The sequence below is a fragment of the Alligator mississippiensis genome, chromosome 6 (genome assembly GCF_030867095.1).
Source record: "Alligator mississippiensis isolate rAllMis1 chromosome 6, rAllMis1, whole genome shotgun sequence".
NCBI classification, from domain to species: Eukaryota; Metazoa; Chordata; order Crocodylia; family Alligatoridae; genus Alligator; species Alligator mississippiensis.
This window is the reverse complement of record NC_081829.1, coordinates 99,326,055-99,346,131: the sequence shown is the minus strand read 5'-3', so window position 1 is coordinate 99,346,131 and position 20,077 is coordinate 99,326,055. Positions and strand designations below refer to the sequence as shown.

General features: G+C 46.3%; 1 protein-coding gene across 3 annotated transcripts in view; it reads left to right on the top strand.

Moving 5' to 3' along the window:
• Positions 1-20,077, top strand: part of SUFU (SUFU negative regulator of hedgehog signaling) — a 125,172-nt gene that overhangs the window by 63,595 nt on the left and 41,500 nt on the right. For 2 of the 3 annotated variants that reach the window (XM_059730209.1, XM_019486022.2), the window contains exons 4-7: positions 10,536-10,678; positions 13,224-13,309; positions 15,854-15,926; positions 19,292-19,448. In XM_059730209.1, the coding sequence (XP_059586192.1) occupies positions 10,536-10,678; positions 13,224-13,309; positions 15,854-15,926; positions 19,292-19,448 (459 nt within the window). The remainder of the gene's footprint in view (positions 1-10,535; positions 10,679-13,223; positions 13,310-15,853; positions 15,927-19,291; positions 19,449-20,077) is intronic. The other variant, XM_006278720.4, reaches the window with a different exon arrangement.

Here is a 20,077-nt window from a genome sequence, read left to right as displayed (position 1 = left end):
CCCACCACAAAGGCCCAGCAGTGTGTACAGTACTGATAATCTGTTTTTTCACACATTTCTTTTTTTTTTTAAACCCTTGTGTCTATGCCCCCTTGTGTCCAAAAGCCCAGTTTGAATCCCTGCGGTGGGGCTATTGTTTAATTGTACTCCGAGCATTTAATTCTTGCTGAGGCATCTTGTCTGTGTTGCATACGATGAACAGCACAATGCGATGTCTTCTGCAAATCCGCACCTCTTTAGAGCTCCCAGATGATGGTCGTTTCCATTTCCCAGACAGGAGGTGAGTGAGCGCAAAGCCAAATTGCAGAGGAGAGAAACTTGGGCAGGGAGAGCACTAATTATTTTTCCCTAATGTACATACCTCATGGCTTTTAAATTCTATTAATTCCTTGTGTGGGCCAGGCCTCCACCCCATGCGGCTCCAGCTGAAAAAGGAGTTATGAAAGTCACGCTGCCAGCAGACCCGGCAGATTACATCACTGCGGCTTCCCCCTTGGCCCTCCAGCTGTTAAAATGCTGTGCAGAATTGACAGTCTCATAGCTGCAAATAAGGGATAACTTCACCACCCCCAGTTTACAGAGTGCCCTGCTCATCCGCATATTGGATAAAAGGCATAATTTGCTTAAATGCATCGCCTTAAAACTGGTCTCTTTTTTTTATTTGTCTTGTTTACATTATAACAAACTGTACTTATCTGCATATTAGTTAAGTGCATAGAAAGTCTTTGGATCACTGCTTTGTGATCCAGTGGTACTGTTTTACTCCAGCCTTGGTGAAATTGGTTAAGAGCCCTCCATTTCAAGGTTTGTAGAGCAGCACTGAGCTGCCTTGGTCCTCTCCGTTTCACGGCTGTATAAGGTTAGGAGCCTTAATGACCTGCAAAAGGTTTAACTGAGGGGTTCCTGTACTTAATGAGAATTGTTCACATTTAATTCTGGATAAAGGCCTGCTCTCACTACCTGTATAGCCTTTTTCATTCTTGAGACTATGCACTTAAATGGAGTACAGCAGGTTTTAATTTAAAGTGACCAGCGGATGAGTTGAATAAGAGCTTATTCTTTATATTATTTTTTTTTATCATCTCCTGAGTAACAGTTAAGAATGACAGTGTTTGCTGGGGTGCTGTTCAGACATGATTGTAAACGAGCAACTCTTATATCAGGTAGGGAACGTGTGTTACTGAGCAGGCTTGAAATATTTTAGGTAATTTTTTTTTTTTAATGTGGCCAATATACTGCAGAATTTGGCTTTTCTTCTTCCCTTATTATTTTTTTCCCCAAATATTATTAGCTGTTCAAAAGGAAAATGAGTTCAGGAAATTGATAACTGATCTAGTCTATGTAATAAATAGATTGCCTGCAATGGGCTCAAGGTGCAGCAAGGCAAGTTGAGGTTGGATATTAGGAAAAACTTTCTCACGAGGAGGGTGGTGAAGCGCTGGAACAGGTTACCCAGCGAGGTGGTGGACTCTCCATCCTTGGAGGTATTTAAGACCTGTCTAGACAAAGCCTTGGGTGGGTTGATGTAGCTGGGGCTGGTCCTGCTTGGAGCAGGAGGTTGGACTAGATGTGAGCTCCCTTCCAACCCTCATTTTCTATGATTATTAAAAACAGGCTAAAGAAAATCTCTTTAAATTACACACCGTGTATGTACATGCTTTACATTATGCACCTTGTACACTCATTGTACAAATGACACACTGTCTGTAGTGGGATACCAGTGTGACAGTACCATCATACCTGCAACTATGTGATAAACTGCATTTTTTCCCAACTTCTGGCCTCCTCCTCTGCATTCTGGTCCCTAAGACATCAGGGAACCATCCATAACCTCCTCACCTTTCAGGTTTTATATTAAAAAAAAATCTAGTCACAATCTGTCTCTCTTTCCAGCCCCTAAATATGAAATTTCTCCCAGTGTTACATTAGTTCAAGGTACACAGTTGGTCCCCTACACGTGAAACTGAGATCTCGTAGAAACAGAAGGATTTTTCCCCTTTGGAGACACGAGATCCCAGACTTCCCCTTGGTCTGGCCCCTATGAGGGATGCAGTCCCCCGTCCACGGGCCGGTAACCTCAGTCACATACATCAGCGCGTAGTTTTTGCAAATAGGGATTATGTCTAGGCCACGAGAGTCGAGAAATATCAGTGGGGAGATGGTATTATGATGTAATGATATTATATTTAGTGATCAAAATATAGCAAAAAATATGTTTTGGATGCCCGCTCGAAGTTTTTCAGTACTTCCAAAGAGCATGTGCCACGTTTTGTTCAACTTGATGGCAACTTCCATTGGGTTATAAAGGAGAGGTCTTTTCCAAGGAAGTTAATTCAGAACAACACGGACCAACACCAGAAACAGGCTAAAAACTGGATGCAACAAATAGAGCCTGGATTTCAGAAATCTCCTCCCTCCACTATATTTCCAATAAATGAAATACTGTGAAATAGCTCCATGGAGGAAGGAATCTGTGAAAATGAGGTGGGCATGTTCTTGCTCCTTAATGTTTTCTATTTTGTCTAATAAAGGGGAGGTGTGTCTAATTGGACAGCACCATGTATCACGCGCCAGGCACGTGCATGGTGATTTATAGAGTGATAAGACCTGCCTGAGAGAAGGCAGGTTCTCCGTTTCGACTGTGCGTGGTATAACAGGCAGAGGATGGGGAGGAGAGGATAAAGGAAACATAAAGATTGTGCGATTGGTTGGTTTCCATCTTTATGGCTCTGTTTGGACATTATATTTAATGTACGTGCTTGGATTTCCTCTGTTCCTCTCCCACCGTTGGGTGACACTCACCTATGGGCACCTATGCTAAGGGGCATAGAAGAAGGATGCTGTTGCCCGCAGTGGCACGGAGGCAAAGGGCCTGCTGGAAGGAGGCCGGGAGGAGGACGAGAACAATGAAATCCAGGATGCACAGCTGCGTGGGAGGCTGCGATGTTCGATGGCTGTCTAATTAGTTAATGGCAGCAGTTCACCATGTGTCATCTTAGCTGCTCATCCTGCTCTAGTCCTCCACTTGCTGCCTCTCTCTGTAGACTACCATCGGGTCTGAAGGTGGTATCCTGAAGTTTTCGCTTTGGGCTGGATAGCAAAGTTTTGTGTAGGCTCCCACTGCTTTTCTTCTGGGCTTGCCCAGTGTGAATATTTGAACAAAGACATTTTCCTAGCCGTTTGTGGAAATGGCAGGTTTTTAAACCAGCGATGGAGAATACGTGCGGACAGCAGACTTGAAACGATCTGAGTGTCTTATCAAGAGAAACCATGGCCTGGCGAACACTGAATCTGAGCGATAAACGCTTAGGAAAACATCTTTGAGCCAAGAATAGCACTTCGAATGCTTTCTGTGGGCATTCGTATTACTTATGTAGCTAATTTTGAAATAACACAGAAAGGAGGGGAGAAGTTACAAGCTCGAAGGATAGTTCACAGATAAGCGACAACACACGAGTGTGGAATTATTCACTATGAATTATTTATCCGGCTCCAGGTCCAGAGCGGCTGGGTAGGGGCGATAGGGAGAGAGCAGGCTTCTGAATTATGACCGCTGTTGCATGAAGGGGCCTCCGTTGTTTAATGGAGGCTGTAAAATAAAATTGATGTTGACATTTTAAAGTCCTCAAAATATGGAAAGCTTAAGGAGAGCTGTGGTGGAATTGTCTTGCAGACACTGCTTTTGTATGAAACATTGGTACCGCAGCTGGGTTAAAAAAAACCCAAACCAAACCCCCCCCTCCTCAGATTTTGCTTCTAAGACTTAAAAGTTTTGGTTTTGTCCCAAATCTGAACAGAAGTGGAACTCTCATGTTTCCATTAACAATTCTGAAAGTTTTCGTGTCAAAACACTTTCAACTTATTCATTTATGATCCCATTAAAAAATATATTTTTACTGTTAAATACAATAAGGCAAGCATCTTTTTAATGTAATCCCTAGTGAAATAACTTCAAAATGATATGGTTCCACTGAAATGCTTTAATGTTTGTCATCTCTAATCGAAAAAATGTTTCATCCGACATGCTTTGACTGGGTCTAATCAGTACAAATAACCTGGGGTGGTTTAGGCTGGTTTAGATGGTGACCTCCTAAGGGCCTTTCCAGCTCTACCTGTCTAGGATTATGTAAACTGCAGAGCATGAGCTGGGTGTAGATGGCTCAGAAATCACGGAGATCCTCAAAATACTAAGATTCAGTCTTGGCTTCTCGTTTTAAACATGTGCGTGCCTCCTAGTCCCTCCCCCCACCACCACTCAAATCCAGGTAGTTTGGGTCTTGGCCACAGCCTCTAATCCCCAGACCGTTTCCATGCTGCGTTGTGCAGGATATGATGTTTCCCTAATGAGACCCTTCTACATTTTTCTCTTTACCTAGTCTTGAAGGTCAAAAGATAGGAAGCTTCTTCTGGAAACTCAGACTGAGTGCATTTGGCGTGCTTAAAACACAGTGGGCGCGTCTACACGTGCACTGTTACTGCGCAGTAACTGAAAACTTACTGTGCAGTACAGGTGCGCATCTACACGCCTGTACTGCGCAGGAACTGTGGCAACTTATACCAACTTGGGCGTAAGTTTGCTACCTGCATTATGCAGGTAGCAAATTTACACCCAAGAAGTTACTGCGCAATAAGGCACATATAAACACCTTACTGCGCAGTAACCTTGTTTGTATGGACTGATTTGAGGCTAACTTTAGTCCCGCCCAAGTCAGTCCACGCAGTGTTACTCCACTGTAACGCCTGCATGTGTAGACACTAACATAAAAGCCACTTACTGTGCAGTAAATGCACGTTTAGGCTCGCCCAGTGTTGTGTGTAGCGTAGGAGGGTTGCTCCCTTTTCCCAGCCATCTTCTGGATCCGCTGCTGAGCCATAGCAGTGCTTTGCCTTGCTTCCTCCCAGCTGGCGGGACTATTTGAGACATCAGATATTCCTCCTGAAAGTGCAGATCAACCCCTTCACCCACTAGGTAGGATTAGTTCCTTTAAGCCCAGTGGGGCAGTTGCTGGCTTTACTCTAGGAACAGAGTTAACATGGAAAGTCAGAAAGGCAACGCCAACCCCCCCATGATCCTTTTCGGACTCACATCGCTGTCAGGCTGCGACTGATGGCATTTGCCGTGGCAGTAAAGGCGGTGCTAATCCTTGGCTTCCCCTCACTTTTGGTACGAAACCCCTGTATCTCTAGCTAAGGCCTGGGTTCCCTGTTATAAATGTCCCTTGCATTTTGTATCCTGGTCTTATTTATCATTGGGTGCGTGCGAGTACTGCTGGTGTATTGCTGCTTCTCTGCAAACATCTGGAGATGAAAGACTTTAGGCAGTGCATTATCGATAGCATGAAAAGCTTTACAGAAGGGACTGGCAATAGAGATTTTTTTTTTCCTTCACCTTATTTGTCTGCACTTAAAGTTGTAGCTGGCAATTGTCTCTTCTGATGCAGCATTAATTGTATCCAAACTTGTTTGTAAATATAACATAATTTTTTCCTTCTTTCTAAGCAAACTTCAGGCCTTTTCAGTTAAAAATAAATAAATAATGGTCTCCCTTAACTTTGCACGAGGGCAAAGACTTTCATTGTTCCTGTACTTTTTCAGAAGTTGCTAGCTGAGGCCTGGGAAGAAGAGGCATAGCCAGAGCAGTTATTTCACCACGAGGGGGTAGATGGAAATGATCTAGTCCTCCTTTGTTCCCATAACTTAATGGTTCCCACTACGGAGACTCCTGTAACTTAAACTTTCCTAGGTATTGCCGGGGTCTCAGAGCGAGGCCTGAGCTCTCATTCCACGTCGACTACAATGCAGTTAGCTAAGGGCTGAACGTCAGGCCTTGAACTCTGAATTTCCTGGCGCTTGTAGGTTTTAATTGGGTTTCGTGTTGTTTGCACATGGGTTTTTTTGTGGTTTAATTGAGCAGTCAGTGTGAATTTTGTGGTATTTGTATGTGCATGTGAGAGAGTGGGAGAGATTTGAGAAGTGTTCAGCCTTCCAATAGACAAACAGGTGGGTTTCCAGCAGAGACATTTGCATTTGAAAACCAGCTCCAAGCGGCTGAGGATTTCCCAGAAGGAGCCGGACCAGCCGCACAGCGCGGCGATCGATCAGCATAGAATCGTGCGAGCGTTTGACGTGCAAAACGTCGCGGCAGAAAGACAGGGCCCAAGAATGAGCTCTTTGTGGCTTTGTTTCCTTCCTGAAAACTGTGACCGGGAAGCTTTCACCATTAAGAAAATTAGGTGAGCAGCCTGGCCAACCCCCCCAAGCCTCGCGAGGATCCTTCAGGAGAGCGTGGACACCGTTGCACTTCAGCTGCAGATTTTTAAAAACCCTTACATTTTGACCCGGGGGCGGGGGAGGACGACCCCTCAAACGTCTATTTTCGAGTCTTTTTGTGCGGTCTCCCAATAACTGCGAAGGGTGCAGGAGCCGGATGCGAACCCGCGGACTTCATTCATTCCCTTGAGTTGCACAGCTAGTAGCGTGTAATTTGCTGTAGAAGGCATTTAGCTGATTTTTAAGCTGCTCTTATCTGATAGGTGGTGGCTTGTGTTTTTCTTTTCCTTTTCTAGTTTGGACTAATGAAAACATTTCCCTTGCTTATCACAACACTCCAGCTCCACACCCTAAGCCCGGGGCCAGTTGCTCATGGTATTTTAAGCTTATTTTGATTTTTTTTTTTTTTTTTTAAATCAAATGATCTCTCCAAGAAATACAGCTGTGAAGAAGAAGGTCTCAACTTCCAAAGAAGCACCAGTGGGGACCTCTGGTGGCACGACTAAGACTTGCAACGTGAAGCTAGCCCAGAACGATTCACTTGGGTTTTCTAAGTCAGTGGTTTTCAAACTTTTTTTAATTTGCAGATTCCTAAAAAAAAAAAAAAAAAAAAAATTGAATGGAGGCAGAGACCCATTTGAATTGTAAGTGTGGGTATTCACATCGTTTTGATTGATCGTAGTCGTCTTTTGCAAACCGGTCTGCAGATCACAGCTTGAAAACCACTGGTCCAGCTCAAAGTGACTGGCAAGCAGCTGTTTCTCAGCCGGAGGGGTCCAAATCGAGCAACTAGTGCCACAGAAATCAGCAAACAAATGCTCAAACAAGTCGGGGTGGTGAGGTTCAGCACACCAATACTCATTTAAAAGCAGGGCAGATTGATTTAAATCTAGATGAGCTTCATCAGCAAGTGAGATGGTCAGTTTTAATCAGCTCTTCCATTTCCATTTTGCTTCTTTTCTAAAGAAAAGTTGGTTGATAAAGCCGTCGAAGTGGCCCTAAATGATGCTTTCACACTAGATTTGGTGCCTCTTTTTGCTACATGAAGATATGCTCTCACCTTATGCATTTCTTACAGCAATTGTACCGCTCAGTGCTTCCAGTTTGTCATTAGCTTTACATTTCAGTGTGTTAGAGAGTGGTAAGCTTTTTCCATTGGAAGCAGTGGATTTTGAGATCTGATTGCTCTTCCCTAGGTTTCAAGTTTATTGGTGTTTTGTGTCAGATAGCTACAGCAACGATGAAACTAGAGTTTATTCCCAATACAGTACAAAACCTGTTTGTTCTTCTGGAGTCAGAGGCCAGGTCCCAAAGCCAGTGAAGATTTTGGCAGCCTCCTAAATCCAGTATCACAGCTCCTGGGTTCCTTCCAGAATCAAACCCTTAATGCAGTGCTTGGCCTCTTGCACCACATTGATCAAGCTCCAAAATAGATGTTATCCCCTTGATTCTTTATATGGAGAAGTATACACTCTATCCAACTTATTATACTAAAATGACATGGTTTGTTTTCAGTTAAGATTTCATTTTAAATAGGCTTATTTTTAAAGCGAGCATTTAAATAACAAAATAAAATAACCCATTTTTTATTATTATTTTAATTTGGAAAATGCATCCATGGGTTTTTTTCCAACCCTGTTTAATTAGGAAGTGCCTGGGAGGGGTGGTTGTACAGTTGGAGGTGAGGTGGGGAAGTTGATACCGGTTGGGGTACATAAAGGCGTTGCTCGGAGCAGACCATGCCCTTGCTCTGATGGGAATCATGCTTTGAGGCTGTAAGAAGTGTTCAAAGCCCAAAGTAGCCATCGGCATGCACCGCTTGAATATTTGTAGTGAAAAATGCTTCCTCACACACCTGCTGGATAAGTGTCTGGATTACGCTGTAGTGAGGAAAGCAGATTCTCCACCCTTTGTGCCAGAGCACTTGCACGAAAGGGAGGAATTTGGCTTCTCGAATGTGAATTCGTGGATAGCATCAGAAGCGCTGTGGGATTCGATACTCAGGCTTGCAGAAGTCTCAGAACTGCTCCAGAGCCATGCCCAGTAGGCCGCACTTACTTTGAGGTGAAGATGCCCAAGCTGGGTTGTTCTGGCCCATTTCAGGATATTTCCGCTCAACAAGCTTCATGAGAAAATGTCACCTGCGGATAACCAAGTCCCATCATGTTACTTCCCTGGAATAGCTCCAACACTGGCTGGATACGGTACCTGTGATTTATTTCTTCCCATCCTACTCTTGTCTTTGCAGAGGAGGAAAAAAAAACGTATCCCACTCTCATGGCGGGGAGAGAAATAGAGGAATTTCTGCCTCCTAACCTTGATGTAGTTTATGCCCCATAGGTTGAACTTCTAGAGGCTTCCCCACCAGTTTGGGGTACAGAAGTGCACACGTCTGCTACTAATAACGTAGCACCAGCACCTCTGAACACTTAATCGTGGAAGAAAATGACTTTTGTCATTTCTAGTAAACTTCCTGGCCGTGAACTTTTGAGTGTAGGTGCTAGAGTAGCTTAAACATATCGGATTTACCCAAAGAACCGTGTCTCTCTTATTCGACCAACTAAAGTAGTTGGAAAAATGCTTCTTTGCAAGCTTTTGGGTACAAATACCCTTTGAGGAAGCATCTGCAGTTGATCTGTGCTCCTCCTGGATGGAATATAAAAGAAGCCAGAGGCCAGTATGCATGCGAGAGAGCCAGTCAGTGAAAATGTAAATTGAGGCGGAGAGGGGAGAGGTTCCTGGGAAGTGAGATGTCAGGCAGGTTGTAATGTGTCATAAATCTATATTTAGTCCATTATTTTTTGTATCCAGCAGATGGATGAAATGAAGTTCGTAGGCTCGTCTATGAAAGGTGTTTTGTAAATTCTCTTTGAGGATCAGAACCGAGAGATTGGCGAGAGAGTGGTTTTCTTGTGAGAAATGTGCCCCCACGGGTAGTTGGCTATGTTTGTCTTTAATAGATTTCCGGTGTGAATTCACCCTGGTGCGCAGGTGTTGTTTGGGCTCTCCTACATATTTTCCATCCGGGCACTTAGTGCACTGGCTGAGATGTATCACATTTCTGGAGGTGCAGGTGTAAGATCTGGGATGCTGATGGCCCTGTTGTGGGGTGTAGTAATAGTGGGGGTGGTGGAGACGTTGGCGGGTTTTACATTTGTCATGGCGGGGTCTGGATCTGTTTGGTGTACTTTGAGCCATAAGTAGTTTGCTTCTAGTGATGAGGTTGGCAAAGTTCGGTGCTTGCTAACAGCTAGGATGGGTGGGTCTGGGAAGATCTCTTCAAGAACTGGGTCTTCTCCTAGTATGGGTTGCAATTGTTTGAGGGTTGGCCATGCAGGCTCCAGGGAGGGATGATATGTCCTAACCAGTGGTGTGCGGTTCATGGGGGTTTTCTTTCTGCGATTCATCACATGGTATCCAGGTGGCTCTTTCAAAAGTACGATCTCCCTCTCTGGAGGAGCGTCCTTGTTGAGTGAAAGCCCCTTTGAGATCTGTGAGGTGACGATCCCAGGTGTTGTCCTCAGTGCAAATCCTGTGATATCGGAGGGTTTGGCTTCATATTACAGCTTTCTTGGTGTGTTTAGGGTGATTGCTGGTTCTATGTATGTTGGGCTGTGGGTTTCTTGTATGTGGTGGTCTGTATTTTACCATTCTGGATAGCGAGCATTGTGTCTAAAAAGAAAATGTTGGTGCTGGAGTATTCAAAAGATAGTCTGATAGAGGTGATGATTGTTGAATTTCTGATGGAAATCACTCGGAGATTGCAGGTTTTCAGTCCAGATGATGAAGATGTCATCGATATATCTTAAGTATAGCAAGGGTTTGATGGTGCAGTCCTGGAGGAATTCTTCTTCCAGGTGGCTTAGATGCACTCTGCCGTCGGCCACGAATATGTGATGCTGAATCTGAGTCCAAAAGCATGGCTGCTGGTTGCCATTCAGCAACCACGCAATGTAGCCAGCTGACCATTTGCACCAGGTGCGCATTGCCATGTCCACTGTCACCACGATAACGATGGTGATAAACGGACATGGGAATTCTGTCTGTGCACCTTCGCACGGAGCTGGTAGTGTCAGTCGAGCATGCTGGTCTTGCCACACCAGCCAGTGGCGGAAACCTTCCATGTCAGGTGTGCTTGAATTCAAATGCCCCCATGTCAGGAGGATTATTCCTTTTCTGCTCCACAGTTGATGCCTGCAGAGCCATCAGAGACCTGCCATGGGTGGTTTTAGTTAGTGATGCCTTTCTGGTTTTCTTCCCTGCAGAAAATACCTTCTGTAGTGGCGACCACGTGTCATGGCACAGCCCTTTGGACAACAGCGAGTCTCGAATCCAGCATATGCTGCTGACCGAAGATCCACAGATGCAACCAGTGCAGACGCCTTTTGGGGTTGTTACCTTCCTCCAGGTAAGGCAAAGGAATGGCTGGTCGAGCTGCCATCCCTTGGGAGCTGAGGCTGGCATCGCATGCATGCATGCATGCGTTCTTCCCTGATGAACAATACAAAGTCTTGCAGATTTTTCTGTGTAATACTGTTCCAGTGATTCTGGTCCACCTCTCTCCCTTCTGCTTTGCTAATCCAAGGGTTTTGTCATGGACTCATTACCCTAGAAAGCTTAGGTGGGGACTGAACAGGAGCTTCACTGCTCTTTTTTTTAACTTTAAGAGTGTCATCACCCCCACCAGTTCCCAGGTGTGGCTTTTTTGTGTTTAACAGAAAGGGAGTTTGACTCTCAAAAATGCAGCCGGGAGTTGAATAAACTGCAATATAGGTATATTGTCAAATGCATTTTGGTAAACCAGCAGGGGAAAAGAAATCTTCTGAGAAATACACTTCCTTAAAGTGCACTTGGGCTTGAAATTGTATCTGACCTGCCACGGAGGCATCGGTAGGTGGCTCCCTAGTGAAACTTGTCTTGGGAGTCGAGCTGGGAACAGGAGCCGGTCTCCCTCTGTTCAGGGCTTTGGCGGTTGGATTTTAGTCTGCAGACTTGGCACAGGGACTTCCGAGGGGTCACTTGAGTTTTCCATCTAACAGCCTACTGTTAGGGAAAGCATTTATGTCCTTTGCAGAAGGAGCTGTTAAAAGCCTCTCCCTTGAGACCTAGTCCCAGTTCTCATGTCTTTGGGCCCCTTTGCATCTTAAACACAGATCGTTTTGACTTTTTTTCAAATTAGATGCATAGCTATTGCCCAGCATCAGGATATCCTCCCTGAGCCGTGCCAGGAAAAGCCAACCGCCGCTCAGATCCATCAGATACTCCGACTTTCCCACGCTGCAGGGAGGTGCTTCTGCTGTGGGGGGAAGTGCAGGCTTCTGGGCTCCGACTTGCTCCCTCCCATCTGTCCCAGGTCTTTTTAGTAACGAGGGGTCCTGGATGGGACCAGGAGAGGCTCCAAGCTGACCCCCCTGGCTGGCTCGCTGCTCTGCCCTGGCTGCCGTACCTCAGCGCCCCTTAATTCCACAGCCCCCGTCCTCTCATCTCATTCCCGAGAAAACATATTTTTCCTGTTTTCCCTTTGTTTGCATGACGGGTTGTTGTCAGGGTTTCATTTTGATCCACGGCAATAAACCGTCACAAAAGCAGAGGGAGGCACGGGTAGGGAATAAACTGGTGTACAGCAGCTTGGCTCTCGTAGCAGGGAGAGGCCTGGGGAAGCCGTGGGAGGGAGGACATGGGGCCAGTTCAGGCTGTATTTGGAGGGGGAATGTGCGTGGGGCTCTGCTGTACAGGCCAGTCAAGGAAAAGCTTGCTCTGCCGGGGCACACAAAGTACTGTCCATGCCAGCGGTGCTCGTTGTTGACTTGGATTGCTATCAGCATTGCTACTTACTTAGGGCTAAGGCAGAACAGGCTGTGCTTCCTATCTATATTTTCATCGAATGCAGTGTTTCTCGACTTTTTTGTGCCGGGACCCTTTTGTAAACATTGATGGCCAGTCCTGATCTAGTGCCTTTCACTCCTGACCCACTGCCCTCGCACCCCCAGGCCCCAGCCCCTCAATGTATGGGGCAAGGGGTGGGTGTGTGGGACTTGAGGGGCCCCGAGCAGCCCCTTGCAGGCTGGAGCTCTGCCAGCCTGCAAGGGGAAACCCACAGTTCCCCACATTTTTCTCCTTTAAGGAAGAATCCATTTTTAAAGTTTGTTTGAAACCCTTTTGTATATTCTTGCGACCCGCTTCTGGGTCGTGAGCCACGGGTTAAGAAACAATGACCTAACGCACTTCTGAGCTTTCCCTTTTTCTTGTAAAGCACTGAATATACCCTTGATAAAAGAAAGCCCAGAGCACAGTGAGCCTGTGGGATTTGCTGGCTCAAGATACTTTGGCCAAGATCCATGGCATCCCAGAAAGATGGGACACTTGCAGAGGAAGTGAGCACGCACTGCTAAATGCTGCTCAGATTGCTTTCTGTCCAGCGGGGCGCAAAGCCGCCTACTTCAGGGAGCAAAGTCGGGCTCTAGCAGGGGTCGGCAGCTTCCCTAGTGCAGGGGTTATATTCTAGTGGTCCGTTAAAGGGTATCTCTTCCTCTTGTACGGTGGCTGACTGACTGCTGTCAGGCCAGTCTCTGGTGTAACCCAGCACATCCATTCCTGTGTTGGGAGGCAAATGTATTCCACTTCCCTGGTGGAGGGAAATGCCTCCTAGCCGCGAGGAACACGCCGCGTGGCGCGCGCAGTGCCAGCCAAGATTTCACCAGCCAGCAAGCTGAATCTCCCGCAGGCTTCTGAAGGCCAGAGCATTCCTTCATGGCAGCGGGTCCTTTCGCCTAAATGCTGTTACTAAACCAAATGACATGACAAGCTTTGTACAGCGGAGTCCATGCTCCTCTGTCCGCTCTCGCTGTTGGAGGGGTGGTTAAATACACGAGGGTCTCAGCTACCTCCGGCTCACCTGGCACTTGGTGCATTGGCGCCCGTTGCAGTGTTCGGTCCATTTGTTCTGGTTTCAGATTGTCGGGGTTTGCACGGAGGAGCTGCACGCAGCCCAGCAGTGGAACGGACAAGGGATCTTGGAGCTTCTCCGGACTGTGCCTGTGTAAGTACAGCGCCTCTAGCAGGCATCTCGTGCCCCTGACCTTGAATGCCGACAGCTCCAAGCAGCCTTGCAGAAATGCCTCCTGATAGGCAGCAGTGCTGTCATTTGTTTTGATTAGCAGTGGCTCGTTGATTAAGCTTATTTAAGCGTGTGTTTTTGCAGGAGATGGGAATTCAGCACAACTCCGTTCTCACGCATGGGGCCTTCGATGGCAAATTACTGTGTGAGAGAATCCACTTGCCAAGGATGGAAGAGAACAAGATCTTAAAATTTAATTTCCTTCCTCTTTCTGCCTACAGCCTTACTCATTAGGTTTTCCTAAAACAGCCAGGTTAATTGTTATTGAGGGGACCTCTCCGCTCTGAACAGTGCAGAATAAGGAAAAGGGCTGATTTTGTTCAGTTACTAGCAAAGTTTGGATGGCGTCTTGGTAAGTAATCCAACGAGTCAGAGCAGATGGGCTAATTCATGCCGGGAAGAAGACTTGTTTGCCTGATGAAATCAATTCTGCTTAATTTGCTTCTTGCCAAAACAGAATCAGTGTTGGACCAGGAAAGAGGTGGCTTTATGCACTATATATGATATGATAATGCTTTGCAAACTATTAGCAATCCAGTGGCAGCTCTACAAATTATTTTCTTGCTGGGATACAGGAAATGTTTGATGTAAACTCTTTGGTCGTATTTCTGGAGAAGGGCACTGCAGTGTTATGAGAGATCCAAGTGTCGTACGATGAAGAGCTTTAATGCCTGCTCCTGGGCTCGAGGTTGCATTCCTTCAGCTGCTCCAGTCCCCACAGAGTACTTGATTTTCACCGGTATTACGAACAGTCCAGAATTAGACTGATAGATCTCAGCCTGAACCTTCCCCCTGTAAACAGGTATGGACAGTCCTCAAAGACACCCCTGAGAGGGGAGATAAAGACTTTCTCCTGGGACCCCAAGACACTGTGCACTGCCTCTGACTCCCAGAAGTCTCCGTGGAGCTGGCTTCATTCTCTTTGTTAAAGCCTCAGACAAAACAAAGGAAGCAGAGCTCTCATGCCAGCTGTCCTAGAACAGGCATTTCTTTCAACTGCATCTCCAAGAGTAGGGGAAAGTGTTTCAAAGGCAAAGCTGCATTGACTAAGCTGCTAATTATGAATCACGTTAGAGGCCTGTAGTATTTTAAGTGAGAAATTGCCCTCAATAACAGTTTTGCAGCTAGCAGGTAATCCTTGCCAGACTCCAGGTGATGTGTTAAGCCAGTGATCGTCCATGCTTATTACAAAAAAAAAAAAAGATACTCGTTTGTACTCTTTGAGCCTGAAATGCTTACGTGGGGCAAGCATAACGCAAGGAATATCCCAGGCAAGGAAGGGGATGATGGGCAGGAAAACCAGAATATCTCATGAGCAAATGAAAGTTTCTGTGGCAGTTCAGTGAACAGGGTCAATTTTTTCTGTAAAATGAAAAACAGAGACCTAAGACCATCTTGGACCACCTGTGCCTGTTAGGATCCCAAGTGAAAATCAGTGTTTCTCTTTGCAGTAAGGTTCCTCCCATCACCTCCACTGGGAAATGTGTTGACCTTGCAAAGCTAACAAAAGCGAAGGCTGCTCTGACCCAGGCAAACCGCTGGAAGTGCTTGTTGTAGGGGTCTGAGCCATCAGCAGGATGGTCAAGCTGTAAATGTTTGCCCCGAGTCAAATCAGGATTAGCACAGTCATTTACACACATCGCCCTTCCAGGCTGCATTGCTGCTCCTTCACCGGCAGATGGCCAGCAAGAGCAGGCAGCCTGGGCTGAATCGTAGTAACCATACCGATGTCCAGGGAAAACTTAGTACCTTTTATCCAGCATACTTCAGAGGGATTGAAATGGTCCAGTGGTCATGTATATCTATACAATCCCAGCACAAAAGGCCTTCTCCTGGGACAAATGCCATGTCTGTTCATAACTTCATTGTGGTACCGAACATGGCACTTTGCTGAGCTTAGGCCAGAATTATGAAGGAATTTGGGCATGGAAAGATCCCCCTAGATATCTATCTGCATCATTAAGCATCTAAATATCTTCTTAAATTTGGACCGTGACCTTGACCACCTTCAAATATAGTTCACTCTACCCTCTGACATTCATCCTGGCTAACAAGGATCTCCTAACAAGGATAAACGGCAACTCAGGCCTGCATGGACCCATCGACATATGAATGGTCTTCCTGAAATGTGCCGTAGTCCTGAATTTTTGCACAAATTCAGCAAGATTTAACAATGTAGACAAGACTGAATTAGGTTTTCCTTTATGCTGTGAGGTTGGGCAGTGTTGGACACCAACCAGGTCTTGTGTCACGGTGGACTTTCAGCATGTAATTGAGGATTTAAAGGATGACTGGATGCTCTGGGCTATATAAGCTTTCCCAGGCAGAGAGGCCTCTAGCTGATTGTTTAAAAAACAAACTTTCTGTCTTCTGCTTCCTTCTGGGGGCTGTACTGTTGAGTAATGGTGGGGGAATAGCTGACGAGTGCAAGGGACATACTTATTTGGTTCTCTGCCTTTCTTCTAGAGCTGGAGGCCCTTGGCTAATAACAGATATGCGAAGAGGAGAGACCATATTTGAGATCGACCCGCACCTGCAAGTATGTCTTTAGTTAATAAAATGTCATCCCTTTGTTGCAACCAGAGGTGCCAAAGTAAAAGAGCCCCTCCACACCCAATATTTTCTGAAAATATTGACTATTCACATTAGTCCCATGGTGAGTCTCATAGTTGGGGATAATCTCAATATTCTCACTAATGGTCCTGGAAGAGAATGCACTAATTAGACAGGCCTGTTCAAGATCGCTGTACACTTTTGAGTTACACTTTGGAGTTTCCATCTCAGCAATGGCTGCACTTCATCAAGGAAAGAGTTGATGCCTCTTTCCAAACATTATTGCAAAATGCGTGGGGACATTTCCGTACATGCAAGTTACTGCAGGTATGTTTATTTCTAGGTCAGTGTTTTCAAATTTGCTTCTCGCTTCCATGTGCTCAGGGAGAGCAGGGTCTCATGCTTCGTGATGGGAAGGGGGGAAAGAAGCTGGGGGAGGTAATGTGGCTGGCTACCTTATTTATTTCCCCTGCTGTAGCAGTGGGACGGGGACAAATTCAAGGCAAAGCGCAAATAATTAGGTTCTATACCTGAAACATTTTAACAAACTTATAAATTTTCCATATGCAGAATCTAATTATTGGGGGGTCGTCTTATACTCAGGGTCATCGTGTACTCGAGTAAATACGATATTTTCTTGCGGCCCGTGCATCTCTCCCATTGTCTGAAATACCTGTTCAGTCGTTGTCAGTGATCCCTCACAGTTGAGGGTGATCACTTCAATGGGTCAAGTGTAAATGAGTCTATTAATGGCTGTTTAGTACCTTTTAGTGTATGTACATACGCATATATGTAAAACAACCCCTCACTGCCCTGCCCCGCACTCCTGTTAAAAACCACCTTAAAAACCGGTCCGAAAAATAGCTCCATAAGATTAACAAATTGTTGCACCTTGGGTTTGGCACGTGGCTGATGTCTAACAATGAGTGCAGCGCTACCCAGAGGTTTGGAAAGACTCGCTTGTTCAACTAAATTTACGGTGCATGCGGAGGGCCACGGTGAAATGAACTGACAGGGGGTCCAGGCAGGACCCAGACTAATTCGGCAAGTCTTGCGGCCAGGGCCTGGGGCTATTGGATGAGCTGGGGTGGACTTCAGTTTCACACCTTTTCTAGAAATGTGGCACCCTCTTAGCTCCCAGGTAGAGCATTCATTCAGGACTGGCTCGATGCGGTGAGCGGTAGATCCCACTGCCACTGCCCTCTTTTTTCCCTTGGGCTCTCCAACAATTGCAGGCATGAGACGTAGTAGAAGAGCTCTACCTTGCTATGGTCTCTGTTGTCCCACAACAGCTGACAAGAGCTGATGCTTTCCCCCCTTTACAAGCTGAGGTGTAAATCAGGTTTTACCACTTGGCGTTTTGGGACAAAACTTTTCCTTGCCCGGGGGTGCCCCCGGTGCCCGCTTGTGTCAGCTCAGACATTCTCAGTTAAAGGTCTGTTCATTTTACTGCCTGCTAAGCTGACCAAAGAAGCTCGCTCCTTTTCCTCACCAGCACATCCTGCTCTATCAGGATGCGGCTCTGCTTTGTTCAGTGCAGGTCTTCTGAGCCCGGAAAATGTTTTATGTCCTGGGTTTATCCCTGGCCCACGTGGCAGCAGCAGAGGTGATGATCGGGGGGGGGTTCCCCTGTCTGTGTCTGCACCTGCAGAAAGGGGAGATTCTTACCTGTTTTGGGGACTTAAAGAAAGTCCCTGGGGCATCCCAGACTGGTGGGCTGGGGTGGAGGAGGCTGGGATCTGGGGTGCAGCCACCCATGCAGCAGGGGTGGCTGTTCCTGCACTTCCCTCTGTCAGATCCTGGATCTGCCCCTGTCCTCAGGTCGTCAGTGCAAAGCATTCTGGGACCTCACAACACCAGCAGAAATTTGGTGCGCTTGAAGTGGGAGCACAGCGTAGGTAATAAGGGCCAAAACAGAACAGAAATACTGAGGGTTGTTTCCATGAGTTCAGAGCCAGCCTTTTAAACCACCACACAGCACTGATAATGCAGAACATGTGCATACGCACAAACGCCCCAGTGTTTCCACTGAAGTCTGACTGCAGCACGCTTCAGAGCAGAGCATGCAGTGCCCGAGCTTTCTTGAACCAGCCTGCTGGAGCAAGAAGTCCGCTGAAACGGTAGCCAAAGCTGACTTCTTTGCCCCTCTTTGAGCTAGAGACCAGGAAGAAAGATTCAGAACTCGCAGTAGAGGTGATATCTTTTATTAGACCAACTAGATTTTTGCAAAAAAAAATAAAATAAAATTCTTTAATTGCAAAATTAAAGGAATAAATAAAAGGAAGAAAGATTCACACTTGCGCTCGGTAGCAGCTCTCCATCCCTGGATCTCAGTTGTTCAGTGCAACAGCATCGCCTAGTGGTAAAAGCTCGAATTTCCAACCAAAGCAAGTTGTTTTCTTCACACCGCAGGCCTGCTTTTCAGGTTCACTGCAGCCAGGGGCTGAACATGGCTAGCAATGAACATGCCTGTCCTGGGAAAAATGTGCTGTTAAGAAATTTTCGGTGGCATATTAACATCTATTAACAGATGCGGCTCAAAGTCAAGTATAGGCACACCCCCTCAGTAATCGCACACGTAGCAGTGAGCGGTGTGCTGGGAAATTCGGACTCCACGGGATAGAGCTCATTTATTTGCAGTTAATGGGAATGTCTTGCAAAACTACTGATAGCATCACACCCAAATTTACTTCTTATCGCTGCACTGATTTATGAGAAAAGGCTGAAAGAGCTAGCGTTATTTAGTCAGGTGAAGAGATGACTGAAGAGGGATTTGATAACAGTCTTCAAATCCCGGAAGGGCGATTACGTAGAGAGTGGACATGGGTTTTTCTCTGGCTGTAGGGGACAGAACTAGGAACAATGGCCTCAAGCTGCAGCAGAGGAAACTGAGGTTGGAAATTAGGAGGAACTTTCTGACTATGAGGGTGGCCAAGCATCTGGAGAAGTGTTGAAATCTCCATTCTTGGAAGGTTTCAAGAGCACGTTGGACAGATGCTTGACTGGGATGATTCTGCCTTGAGCGAATGAACTTGTGAGGTCCCTTCCAGCCCTATTTTTATACGATCCTAATCAATGAAGTTAGTCTTCATTGGTTAGTTTAGTGATTAGTTAATTTAGAGTTGAAAGAAGAATAGGAGCGGTCTAGTCAGTTTGCAGATAGTATCTGTACTGCTTCGTCTCATGCCTCAAGTCTTGAGAAGCCTGGAAAGGAATCACGACATTAGTTACCCAGGAGTTTATATGGCCAATGGAGCTGTTCTGTTAGGTGGATTGCAAGACTTTGCTTCCTCCAGCACCTTGCATTCAAGCTACACCCAAAAAAGTCTTGGCTCTTTGGGTCTTTTCAAGCAGGAGAGAGTCGATAAAGGGATTGAGACAGATGGTTCGAACCTGAGTGGAGTGAGTGCCAAGTGTGCCTGGGATGACCTTAGCCGGCCTCCGGAGGACGATGAAGACAGTCGGAGCATTTGCATTGGAACGCAGCCACGACGGCTGTCCGGGAAAGGTAGGAGGGACTTCACTGAGTCACTGTCAGCTTCCCCACGCCCCTGAAGAATGTGGTTGGCCTGGCCTCGCATCTAAATTTGGATGAGAACCGTGCCCAAGGAATCTTAGGATTCCTCTCAGATAGTCAGATGCAGAGAGGGTCCTAGATGAGCCTGGGGCAGAGAGGCTCCCAGTTTCATGTATTTCCATCGCAGAGCCCATACCTGCGTGAACTGAAACCAGAAAGGCTCCCCAGGCACCCGCAGGGCAGGACACCTGCATCTCCACCCCAGCCCCAGGTCTGATTATCATGTACTGTTCCAAATGTTGGGTGGCAGCTTGGGCTGACGTTGGGTTCTGCAGAAGAGATGGAGAACAAGCGAGTTCCTCCTCCTAGCAAGATCCCGTCACGGGTTTCACTGTTGGCATGAGATGGGGATGTTGCACCATGAACGTGTATAATTTAAATGCGGTGCCTTTCACATCCAAGTAGGTCAAAGTATAATTTGAAGGAAGTCTCATTTATGGATGTTGTGATTAAAAGGAAGTGCTGAAGGTTTCTATAGAAGTGATCACTGCTTTCTTCCCCCCCGGAAATCTCCCTTCCAGTAGTGGGAGTAAGTATGCTGGTGTTTTAAACTGCAGCAA